This window comes from Eumetopias jubatus, unplaced genomic scaffold (genome assembly GCF_037043125.1).
Source record: "Eumetopias jubatus isolate StellerSeaLion01/CBP00866 unplaced genomic scaffold, mEumJub1_p1.0 scaffold_5, whole genome shotgun sequence".
NCBI lineage: Eukaryota > Metazoa > Chordata > Mammalia > Carnivora > Otariidae > Eumetopias > Eumetopias jubatus.
This window is the reverse complement of record NW_028274811.1, coordinates 56,775,271-56,788,500: the sequence shown is the minus strand read 5'-3', so window position 1 is coordinate 56,788,500 and position 13,230 is coordinate 56,775,271. Positions and strand designations below refer to the sequence as shown.

The window sequence follows — 13,230 nt, the reverse complement described above, 5'->3', positions numbered from 1 at the left end:
GAGAGAGAGAGAGAGTGAGAGAGCACGAGAGGGGGTAGGGTCAGAGGGAGAAGCAGGTTTCCCACGGAGCAGAGAGCCCCATGTGAGATTCGATCCCGGGACTCGGGGATCATGATCTGAGCCGAAGGCAGTCGCCCAACCAACTGAGCCACCCGTAGCTAGCTGAAAGTTCTATTATAGTAGTGATAATTAAAACAAAAATAAATTTTTTATATCACATTTTTCAAGAACTATTCAGGAAAATAGATTAGAGAAAGAGTTGATGACAGGGCGCCTGGGTGGCTCAGTAGTTAAGCGTCTGCCTTCGGCTCAGGTCATGGTGCCAGGGTCCTGGGATCATGCCCCGCATCGGGCTCCCTGCTCCGCGGGAAGCCTGCTTCTCCCTCTCCCACTCCCCCTGCTTGTGTTCCCTCTCTCGCTGTGTCCCTCTGTCAAATTAAAAAAAAAAAAAAAAAAATCTTTAAAAAAAAAATAAAAGAGTTGATGACAGACTATTTTGAAGGGAACTCTAGTGCGTATTTCGAAGGGCTTAGAAGATTAAGGGCTCCTTTGTATATTTTGTATTCAACTACAGCTTTGCCTTTTCCTGGATGTAGATATATCGTTAACACTACTCTGTAGTTACTCCGTCTTGATTTGATTAGGTTGTAATTCACGATTGGAATAAAGATGGAAGTAGTTTTTCCTAGTCACTGAGCTACTTGCAAGGGAAGTACATAGAGCATGGTACTGTTGAATGGGGATGGAGTATTTGTGTGAGAACTTGCCTGAAGGGAAATTAATCAAGCTAATTAATATGGAAGAGTTACAAAGCATGTCAGGGTTCTGACTCCTGAGCCTCCTCTTGTTAAACCTGTATTCTTCAAACAGCGATTCTCAAAAGTGAAGGGAGTGGAGATACAGTCCAAACTTACCGGACTCACTTCTGCAGGGCTTTTTTAAAAACAATGTATCCCCTTCCCTACAGGGGTTTGGGTTAGGCACAAAGGCTGTCTAGTTTTATAAAGCTCCTGAGGTGATTCTGATTTGCTTGTGTCCCTCTCCTGCTGGACCCTAACCACTTACCTGAGGGGACAGAAGATGGCAGAATAGGTTTTATGTCTTATGGCGCCCCTGGCAGACCCTCAGAAGCTGCCATTGCCCTGGACGGCTCTCTGGAGCTAAGGAAGGCATTGAGTCAGTCAACTGGTCATCTGGAGTAGTCCAGCCGACATGAATTTCTGCCTTTTGGAAGCTATTAACTTCAGGGAAAAATATGTTGAGATGTGATGCTTATCACGTTTGCTCTTGATTCAAAGAGGTTAAAAAATATAGCTGTTAAGAGAAATTTGAATGTGTGAGGGAGTTTTGACTTAGAAATAAGACACTAAAATTCAACTCTGACGTGTTCAGCTGTGTTTATTTTTCATGATTACACATTTTCAAGTGTGATCCTATACAGATGATCTCATTTAAGTAAACACAGTGAGTGTTTATTTAAATTTCTGGTTTGTCATTCATGTTGCATATTCAGATAATACACAGACCTGGATTTTTCAAAATTCCCTTCAAATATGACTACACCATTTGTACATCTGCATTTATATATAAACCTGAACATGCACAGGAAGAACTGAATGAATGAGTATGCTTACCACCCTATTTGTTACTTTTTTAAACCATTTGAGATAATTTTGAAGTCTTTGAAACCTGAAAAACACAATATTGTGTAGACAGCCCTTCCAGCTACATCCTCCTTCATTAATAGATACACATTCAATTTTGTTCACATAAATACAGCCTTTAGGGTTAGGGGGAGAGGAAAATCAGAAGTAAATCACTCTAAGTATAATGCTAGTTTTCTTCCTTCCTTATATAATTATAGTCATCAGATTCAGATTCACCTCAAATGTGTCTTCTTGTTTTTAAAAAGAACCATAATAACAAAAGGAGGAACAAGAATATTAGTTGGCTAACTTACCTAATGTGAAACCATCATTGTTAGGACTAGGAAAGGAGAGATTTGTGAGGTAGGCCTGGTTACCTTTCTTTTCATTTTAATCACAGAGGCTTCCTAGGAACTATTCAAAACTTCTTCCAGTCTTAGTATTTTCAGTTGCTAAAAGGAGGTGTTTACAGAGAATAAACTGCAGAGCCTGGGAAACAAATAACTGGAGAAAGGAGGATTACCATCCTAGTAAAATAACACCTTCATCTGTAAAATTTTTAATTTCTGCAGACGTCCTCAATATGTTAAATAACATACCAGAATTTCATGGTGGAAAGCACTTTTCAAGAACTACATTAGGCAGTTACACAAGCACATATGTTGCAGTTCACAAGGCTGGACAATAGGTGGCACTTTATTTTTTCTAACTCCCAGTTGGAATAATTGAGGGGTTCCAGTTGGATTTTTAAACTCTTTAGTAAAGGTGCCCTCTTAACTTTCCTCTTCATCTGAATGGAAAGTGAGAGGGTGTCTTAGGCACCCAGCACTGCTTTCCTCATTTTACAAATGGAAACTGAGGTTTAGGGAGAGAAAGGGAATAACTTGCCTGTGGACACAAGCAGTAACAGAGCTGGAATTCAGACTTTGACAGTTTGGTCACAGAGCCCTGTTTCTTAACCGATAATCGGGTTTGTCTCCATGTCAAATATTAAGAAACAAATACTGAGGGGTTCCTGGGTGGCTCAGTCGTTTAGTGTCTGCCTTTGGCTTGGGTCATGGTCCCGGGGTCCTGGGATCGAGCCCCGCATCGGACTCCTTGCTCAGCGAGGAGCCTGCTTCTCCCTCTCTCACTCCCCCTGCTTGTGTTCCCTCTCTCGCTGTATCTCTCTCTGTCAAAATAAATAAAAATCTTAAAAAAAAAAAACACACAAATACTGAGTTTTAAAAAATATATCATTTCCCTTTGCTTTCTTAATCCTTTTGATTTTGTTGCATTTGTTGATATGGCATAAAATGCTAGAATTTCCATTTTAGGGCATTTTTTTAAGTCACTTAAGCTGATAAATTTAATGAGATCCAACATGACTGGGACGAGTAAGTGGTCATTTAGTCAAAAGGTCAGTTTAAAAAAGTTAAAGCAGGAAATTTTTAAAAATTATATATACATATATTACATACCATTTTATGTTCAAACATAAGTGTATATATTAATTTGCTAGTGTAGCTGAACTGAGTATGGGTTCACAGATTGTAATTAAGCCATCTTTTTTATATAAGCTACACTCAGTGGACTATTTTTTCTGTAATTTCCAGTTTCACTTTTTGTAAAGTAAAGCAAGAACCTAACAAAACTTGCAACGCAATCTGATTATAGAACAAACCATTTGAAAACAAAAAGCAGACCTGGTAAACATGCAAGTCAATTAAGACAACTATTTCAAAGAAGTGTATAGAGGTTCCTTTTTAGTCTTTATTTCTTTACTGGAGTATGTATTTCCATCTTACTGAAGGCATTTTATTTTATTTTTTTAAAGATTTTGTGTATTTCAGAGAGCGAGAGCACGAACCAGGGGGAGGGGCAAAGGGAGAGGGAGAAGCAGACTCTCTGCTGAGTAGGGAGTCCCACTATGCTTAACCCACTGAGCCATCCGGGCACCCCCTGTTGAAGGCATTTTAAAGCAATTCTCAACTGGTTGGGTGAAGGTTATCAGCCATGGGCATTTTCCCAACTACTCTAGTTTTTCTCATTCCACATGTCTCCCTCTCAAAACTTACATAGTTTTTCGTTCATTCCTTCATCCTCCAAGTAAGAACAGCTGTTATAGTTGGGAGTGTTTACACCCCTCAAATGTGACTGGGCAGGAATAAGGTTACCAACTTAATTGTACTTCAGTTTTCAATTTTTCATAAAAATACTCTTACCGGCACATTTTATATTTTACATTTTAAAATGGTTTTTAAAACTCTTCAGCAGTTTATAAAGTCCTTTTTATACCTTCTTTTAATAAGAAATAGGATAAAGTTTCCCTAAGGTCAAAAGCATGAATTTAGTCCACAAAAACATATTGGTAAATATTTTAGGATCAGAGTTTTGGTTTCTTAAATTCATAAGACCCACAAAAACTTAGTTTAAATAGCCAAATAGTTTCTACATTATTATAGTGAGAAACAGTTGTCTAAACATCTCTCCCTAAATTCTATTAGCTGTTTCTCCTATTTACCTTTTTTTCCCTAAATAATATGCTCATATCATCATTTCCACATGCATCAGTTTCAGACATTATCTGTTGGACTTTTTATTATGGATGAAAGAATTTGGCCTTTTTATACCACCTTATTTCTTCCCTTCCCCTCCCTCATCCACCGTATGAATGTATGTATGTATTTGAGAGAGAGAAAGCATGTGAGCAGGGGGAGGGGAAGAAGGAGATAGAGAATCTTCAGCAGGCTCCACGCTCAGCACAAAGCTGGACTTGGAGCTCAATCTCACAACCCTGAGATCATAACCTGAGCCAAAATCAAAAGTCGGATGCTGAACCAACTGAGTCACCCAGGCGCTCCTCCACTTTATATATTTAGATACAGATATTCCAGCTTTGCATTGTTAAAATTTATGATGACTATGTAAATATGGCTAAGCTACAAATGTATACTATGCCTACATTTCCTTTCTAGTACAATTTTTTGTTCCTGGAACTGATTCCTTCATTTTTCTTTGCTTGGTTTTCTGTGCGACTGTAATTAAGTCTCAAATCCAAACTCTCCAAGGATTTACAAAACCTCAACTGAGTGCTATTTTCCTAGAGTCCTCCCGACACATCAATATTCTATCATTTTAATTTTCCCAGAGACATTTCTCATGGAATCCACTATCTTCTTTCAATATACAGCTGTGACCATCTGTAGCTAGATGCAGATATGTAAAGAACTTCAGTGAATGAAACCTCAGATGGACTAGAACAATGAGGAAAGATCACTATTTAATAATGCTTTTGGAAAAACTATCGTTAGAGGGAAAATTAATTTAGATTCATAATTCACACTGAAATTTCAAATGTTTTAGTAAGTTGAACCCAAATAAATAAATGTTAGAAGAGTATAATTACCACAGCTGTCCAAAGCAGGCTGCTTGATTCAATTATGGAAGAAATTAATGATAAAATAAGCTATAATTTTTTAAATTTATGTGCATTGAAAAATAAAACAGATAAAATGAAATAGGGAAAATTCTATTAGATAAGTATCTGTATCAGGAGCAATTAAACATTCATCAGGAGCAATTAGACATTTTTGAGAGCAATACCCGTTCCTGGCAAGTAATTAAAGAACATGGATAGTTGACAAAATGAACTGCAAATATGAAAAATTAATAAGGGGGCTCCTGGGTGGCTCAGTCATTAAGCGTCTGCCTTCAGCTCAGGTCATGATCCCAGGGTCCTGGGATCGAGGCCCGCGTTGGGCTCCCTGCTCCGCGGGAAGCCTGCTTCTCCCTCTCCCTCTGCCTGCCGCTACCCCTGCTTGTTTGTGTTCCCTCTCTCGCTGTGTCTCTCTCTCTCTCAAATAAATAAATAAAATCTTGAAAAAAAATTAAGGAACCACAAATTAAATCAAATATATATGTTATTCCTGATAGAAATATAATCTTTCTGGAGTATCATCCAGCAGTAAGTAACAAAAGCTGTAAAAGCTGGCATTACCTTTTGATATCATCATTTCATTTTTGCAAAATATTCTATAGAAATAACTCAAAAGGGGAATCCTCATTTACAAAAATTTGTTTCCTATTAAAATAGGGAAAGAACTGAGTTAGATAAACCTCAGTTTGTTGGTTATTAAAACCTCTCATTAAAAATTATAGCAGGTCTCTGTATTCTTGAGAAAAAGTATATTAACAAAGCAATAAAAAAGAACACAAAAGCATGTCTAATGAGAAGCATATGTGTAAAATTAATTATACATAAGGATCAAAATTGTTCATAAAACAATAATGGTTGCCAAGGGTGGTTGAGGAAGGGAAACGGATACGATTCTAAAGAGTCACAAGAGGGAGACTGTGGTGCTAGAATAGTTCTGTGTCTTGATTACGGTGATAGTTACAGTAATCTAGACGTGATAAAAATGACACGGATCAAGACTGTTGAATCACAGACCTGTATCTCTGAAACAAATAATACATTATATGTTAAAAAAAAAAAAAAGAAGGGCGCCTGGGTGGCTCAGTTGGTTAAACGACTGCCTTCAGCTCAGGTCATGATCCCGGAGTCCTGGGATCGAGTCCCGCATCGGGCTTTCTGCTCGACGAAGAGCCTGCTTCTCCCTCTGACCCTCTCCCCTCTCATGTACTCTCTCTCTCATTCTCACTCTCTCAAATAAATAAATCTTTAAAAAAAAAAAAAGAAGAAGATAGTAGGAAGGGAAAAATGAAGGGGGGGAATCAGAGGGGGAGACGAACCATGAGAGACTGTGGACTCTGAGAAACAAACTGAGGGTTCTAGAGGGGTGGGGGGTGGAGGGATGGGTTAGCCTGGTGATGGTATTAAAGAGGGCGCGTTCTGTGTGGAACACTGGGTGTTATATGCAAAGAATGAATCATGGAACACTACATCCAAAACTAATGACGTAAAGTATAGTGACTAACATAACATAATAAAATAAAGTTAAAAAAATAAAATAAACTGCTAATCAGCACCAAAAAAAGAATGACATGGATCTATAATACCAAGGCATTATACCCATGGCAGCTTCTTGGCTTTGACATCATAATTATACTATACTTATATAAGATGTAATCATAGCAGGAAACCCGGTAAGGAATTCACAGGACCTCTCTATACTATCTTTGGAACTTCCTATGAATCTATCTATTTCAGAATAAAGAACTTTTTTAAAAGTTTGCAAGAAAAAAAATAAATAAAAATAAATAAATAAAAAGTTTGCAAGATCCTATAAAATGGTCGGTACACCCAGGGTTAAAGGGATGTTTTGGGGTGCTTGGTTCTTTGTTCTGCTTTTTGTCTCATTGTTTTAAGTTTATTTTTTCCATCTTACAGTTGGTTAATATACAGTTATTTTTTAAGTGCCTATGTATTTCCTTCATAAGTTATAGAAGCAAAAGTACTATATATTTTACCATGAAATTTCTACCAGTTGGGTATTTTTTTTTTTTTTTTTTTTTTTTTTTTAGTATGTGCCCAGAGTTGTGACATCTGCACAACAGAAAGCTGGAAGAACAATTACAGCCCGGATCACAGGGAGATGTGATTTTGCCTCAAAAAACAGAATTAGTAGCAGCTTAGCTATAATGGGAGTTTCTCCTCCCATGAGCTCAGTTGTTGTGGAAAAACATCATCCAGTCACAGTGGTGAGTACATATTTGATGACCTTTGTCAAAAAAATTTTTTCCTCAGAGTTTATAGACTAATAAACACTTAAGCTACATGTTGAGAAGATGAAAATTCATGATGACTCCTACTTGTTTTACCTTTTATTATGATACTTTGTATACTTACAATTATCAAACCTGTTCTGAATCTCCCTTAACTCTTTTAGGAAATTAATTTCAGAAACACTGTTTCTTCTCAACAGTGTAAAAATTATCAACACAAAAAGTAATCCACTGTGTTGGTGACCAAAAGAAATATACAAATGATTTCTCATTAATTTAAAAAGAAGAGACAAAAGCTGTTTACTCATTACCTGCTGTTCATGTAGCAGGTATTTGATTATAAGAAGCACTTCCCTGTTTTTATAGTCTTTAATTTTTGCTTTTTTTTTAAGTCTTCCCCTTTTTTCTTTTTTTTTAAAGATTTTATTTATTTGAGAGAGAGAATGAGAGAGAGAGAGAGCATGAGGCGGGGAGGGTCAGAGGGAGAAGCAGACTCCCCGCTGAGTAGGGAGCCCGATGCGGGACTCGATCCCGGGACTCCGGGATCATGACCTGAGCCGAAGGCAGTCGCTTAACCAACTGAGCCACCCAGGCGCCCTTCTGCCCCTTTTTTCAATACAACTTTCAGCATATTTGTAGTTTGGGAAAAAATTCAAGTTGCAGTAAATTCACATGATATAAAAGACAATACCTGGAATTTAAGCAAAAATAAACAAAAAAGCCTGAGTTAGTATCTCAGTTTTGCTCCTTACTTAAGCCTTTGTGATCATAACACAAATCAAGTAAAATATTTGAGCTTCCATTTCCTGTTGTGTAAAATGGGAGTGTAAAGAGTACTTAGCTCCTAGAGTTATTTTCTGGATTCAGGATTAAATGAGATAATGTGAAAATTGAATGAGATATACTAAAAAAAAAAAAAAAGCACTTTATAAATTGTAAAACCACAAGCAGATTTAACTTAATAAAAATTACTAGAGAAAGGTACATGGGATACCTCTGTATTATTTCTTAACATTGCATATGAATCAACAATGGTCTCAAAAAGTTTTAACTTTCTAAAGTTACAAGATCACATCCTTAAAGAGAAACAAGAATTGACTTTAAAAGAGAATGCCCCCTATATAAATTTTCAGTGTTAGACAACACTCCTGTCTACTTAATATGTCAAAATATTAGCAAAAATATATGTGAAATGATTTTACATCCTTTTCTTTCTGGTAGTAGATGATTGCTAGATGATTAAGAGGAGCTGGAGTGTTTAAATTTAGCCTCAGGTAAAGAATGACCACAGTGAAGTGGAGACTGACACAGAGGCACCAAGTCCAGATGGAGGGTATGGAGGGTGGAGGAGTATCAGCCTTCAGAGGTTGCAAAGACTCAGAAAGTCCTTAAGTGACTTCTCAATACATGTTTGAATATGCGAGATTTGGTATCAGAAATAAGAAATGAACTCATTTCTATTTTTATCAGCACATATGTGTATAGAGAGGGAGAGGGACTGTCCATTTGTAAGATAAAGAAGGCATAAAGAGATCACATAATATGCTTAATTTTAACTTAGGCAGCCTTTTGTTTTTGTACTAATGATAGGAATTCATATTCCAAAGGAAAAAAAAAAAAAACAACACAAGGAAATAAAGACTTACAACCCCTGTTTCTGAGATTTACCTCCCCAGCTGCCCTTTGCTAATTCAGTATATATAGTACTTCTCGTACTTCTCTAGTAATTGGTCGTGAACGAGACAGCCAGAAACTGCTTCATGATTACCTAATTGGGATTATATAACAGACACTGTGGCAGTCCTCTGTACTACTTTTCTTTTTTTTAAAGATTTTATTTATTTGGCAGAGACAGACACAGCGAGAGAGGGAACACAAGCAGGGGGAGTGGGAGAGGGAGAAGCAGGCTTCCCGCCGAGCAGGGAGCCTGATGTGGGGCTCGATCCCAGGACCCTGGGATCATGACCTGAGCCGAAGGCAGACGCTTAACGACTGAGCCACCCAGGTGCCCCTGTACTACTTTTCATTTTATCCCCAAAATTAAGACCTGTAACTACCAGAAACAGTTACTAATAAACCAGTAGTCAGATTTCTGACACTTTAGCCCCATCTGCTGGATAATTGCTTGTTCCTAGTGCTACTTCATTTTCTGCCATATTTCTGGAGATCATGAAACCAGTGGTAAGGTGAATCTGTTTCTGCATTTCCTCTTGCCCATCCTCCCCAAGGAGAAATAGCTCTTTTAACAGGGTCAGATTAGGTTGTTAGCAACTAAATTTTCATAGTAGTTGGAAGAATCTCCTCCATCTGTTATGGTTATCCATTTATCTCTGTACAATGAAACATTTATATAAAATAGTTTTAAGACAGGAAATTATTTTTCCATTTCTTTAAAGAGGAACTCTTAAAGCAGGATCTGTCATGAAGACCTTTGTTGTAAGAGTTTTCATTATTTTTTTTAAGTAAAGTGTTTTTAAAATATCCAGTGAATGTTTTGATCAAATATATATAATTCTACTTCAAGTATTTTAAAGATGACTTTTCTAAGTGAACGACCCAACTAGGAATGTACATGTACTACTCAGTGACGTGGACTGAGACCTGGATAACAGGTCCCACTTCTGCCTACTGAGAAGCTGTATCCAGTATAATATAGGAAATCCTTGTACTTGTACATTTTACACATACGAATGCATGTAATATCTACTTGTATAGATGAAGTGAAGTCGGTTGCGCACTGACTAATGCTTTGGTGCCTGGGTCCAAGATGTTCCCCTGAGCTCTGAGATGGTATGGGCATCCTCCTCTTGAGATTTGTCCTCAGCGTCTAATTATTTGTATAGAAAGTTGTAATCCACAGTAAGGAGCACCAGGCTTCTGGAAATATCTCCTCTTGTATAATCATAAAAGGTTTAGTCAGCTCCCAGGTGAACCAGGTTGAAATACGAGAGATGTGCTTTACTCGGTTTGAAGCAAGGACCAGGCAGGATTCCTCAGAGCTTTCCCATGTTCCCTGAGATTGAACTCCATTTGTTAACAGATACAGGGAGAAGAAAATTGATTGGAGTGAAGGGAGGGAGGGCTTGGGGCTGACCCTTCTCCCAAACACCATAAAGTCCATTTCTGTACTTGGCCTCTGTAAACATTACAAGATTCCACTGGAGTCCTCTTTGAGGAATGACTTCCATGGCTTTTTTTGTGATCCCCTGGAATATAGCTCTGATACTGAATTGTGGGTATTGAGCACATCAGTCTAACTTACGGATTAAGGACCACATCTTATTTGTTTTAATGGCTGCTTCACCAGCTTACCGCATGTATCTACTGGATGCTTAACAGATACTAGTTTGGTTAAATTATATATAATGAAATGGTATTTAATAGGTGTAATTTTATGGGATTGTTAAAGCATATTTTTACCTTTTCAGCAAACCATTCCTCAAGCTGCTGCAGCAAAATATCCCCGGACGATTCATCCTGAAAGTACCTCAGCTTCTAGATCCCTTGGAACCAGGTCAACTCACACCCAGTCTCTCACAAGCATTCATTCCATAAAAGTGGTTGACTAAAATGAATATGCACATATTGAGATCTTTTAATTCTTCTGGTTTTACCAAGAATTAGAAGTCTCTAGTTGTTAAAATTTCATATTCTCAGAACATCATAGATATATCATGTTCATCTTTTCAAAATTACAAGAGACTTTTTCAAGCCATACCATCCTTTGTAACTATATGTAGGATTATTTTAATTTTAATGTTATTTTTTTTTAATTTAAGCAATTAAGTAAAACTTTTTTAAATTAAAAAATGACTTAATTTTTTAATAGGTTCAGCCTGTCACTGATTACACCATAAGAGTATATAAATTCTGTTTTCTCAACGTTATTTCCAAAAGGCTAAATCATTTCCAGTGTTACTGAGTAAACTTTGAGAACTTTACTAAAAATATTAAAACTAACAGAAAAATTAAGGTATTTTTATTTTAAAATTTTAAAAAAGTAATAATGATACTTTAATACAAAGTTTTTGTGATGGTAGTGTATTAGTCTTCATTTTCCTCAGACTATTACAATTAAAAATGGGAATTGGTGAGACCTGTGAATAATTTTAATGTTAAAAGGGAAAGATTTTTTTTTACTAGCACAAAAAGAGAGACACAAACATCAAAAAAAATTTCCTCTTGGATTGATCCTGTTTCTTTTTTTTTTATGTAGTTTGTTTGTTTGTTTGTTTATTTATTTATTTATTTTATGTTCAGTTAGCCAACATATAGATCCTATTTCTGATGTTCTTTCTTGCCCTTCTGAAACTGTATGGCATTGAACCCTTTTTCTCTCTGAACATCTAAACATCGCCCTGTGGGGGAAGGTATAGCACTGGGCAACTCAGCAAACCTTCTAGGCCTGGGCAGAGACTTTTCCGTAGAAGAAACTGTCTGGGTAAAAGTGGTTGAGGAAATCAAGACCAGGCTTCTAATGGTTTTATTGCTGGCTGACTGGGTTATCTTGGGCCAGACATTTAATTTCGTGAATCTTAGGATTACATCTGTGAAACAGTGAGCTGGACCTACCCCTCCTATTTCACGAAGTACTTTGGGTTACATAAAAACAAGTCCATTCTAAAGAATCTGTCCAGAGCCTCAATTTTCGTATCTTTGACAGAATTGGGTGGACTTACTTAGAAACCTCTTCTATTTTAAACATGATCTAGTTCTATGCTCTAACTTTATTATAGGAAATAGTTTCTCTTACTGCCTCACGTTGTAATAGAACATGAGAATAAATGGGAGATAGGCAAATATCCTGTTTTCTAAAGGGCACACCAAGGCTTCTCTGTACTTTTCTGAACTAAAGAATCAGCGTATTAGACCCTTCTTATGCAGCACTGTTTTGAATTCTGGCCCAGCTACCACTGTGGCAAACAGCTCCTCAGGGGTTTCAACAAACACAAACCAACAGCGCCTCTTGTGCTACCCATACCTCGGCCACACTCTTCTCTAGACTTCACCATGCACTCTGAGTGAAGCACAACAGACCACAGGCTCCATTTGGAGCCTACTCATATGCAGCCCGGAATTAACACCCCATTGTGGTAACAGATCAATTCTTCCTTTCTCCCCTGTATGAACTGCACTGAGGTGTACTAGTCCATCCCATCTCTCAGAGTACCCTGGAAGCCACCAAGTGGTGGCCAATTTGGTATTTCACCCTGGTCTGGGCTCTCCCTCCTTTCTCATCTCACTCCCTTTTTCCCTCTTGCTTCCTTGGATTTGCACTCCTAAGAAACAGCTACTCGTAGACTTTGGTCTCAAGCTCTGCTTTTTGAAGAACCTAGATGACAATTAGGAATGGTTTTCAGTATCCAAGCCATAACCATATGGGCAAACTAAAGGAATATTATGAATATTGAAATTAAGAATATCATAAGCATCTTTTTAAGCTTTAAGCTCTAGAAATTGTATATTGTCCAAAGCAGAATCAAATAATTAGTGTTAGCCTAATTTAACATAAACACCACAATTAAAACACTTATACAGTAAGTGTGTATTCTATTTGTTTACTTTTGGGTTAAGAGGTTACTCAGATTTTGGAAGAGGGAGTAAGTAGCATGGTGAGTGGAAACCAGGCATATTGAAGAACAGATCGGGGTGGGGGGGTGTGCCTGGGTGGCTCAGTTGTTAGGCGTCTGCCTTCGGCTCAGGTCATGATCCCAGGGTCCTGGGATCAAGCCCCGCATCGGGCTCCCTGCTCGGCGGGAAGCCTGCTTCTCCCTCTCCCACTCCCCCTGCTTATGTTCCCTCTCTCGCTGTGTCTCTCGCTGTCAGATAAATAAAATCTTTAAAAAAAAAAAAAACAACAGATGGGGACAAGACTTTTCACTGAATACCTTTTTCTTAAAACTTTTTGCCTGTGTGA

General features: G+C 37.6%; 1 protein-coding gene across 4 annotated transcripts in view; it reads left to right on the top strand.

Annotated features, from left to right (window-relative positions):
* Positions 1-11,086, top strand: part of POC5 (POC5 centriolar protein) — a 37,592-nt gene extending 26,506 nt beyond the window's left edge. For all 4 annotated transcript variants that reach the window (XM_028114577.2, XM_028114574.2, XM_028114575.2 and 1 more), the window contains exons 11-12: positions 7,113-7,289; positions 10,742-11,086. In XM_028114577.2, the coding sequence (XP_027970378.1) occupies positions 7,113-7,289; positions 10,742-10,882 (318 nt within the window). In that variant the 3' untranslated portion in view covers positions 10,883-11,086. The remainder of the gene's footprint in view (positions 1-7,112; positions 7,290-10,741) is intronic.
* The last annotated feature ends 2,144 nt before the right edge of the window (positions 11,087-13,230 follow it).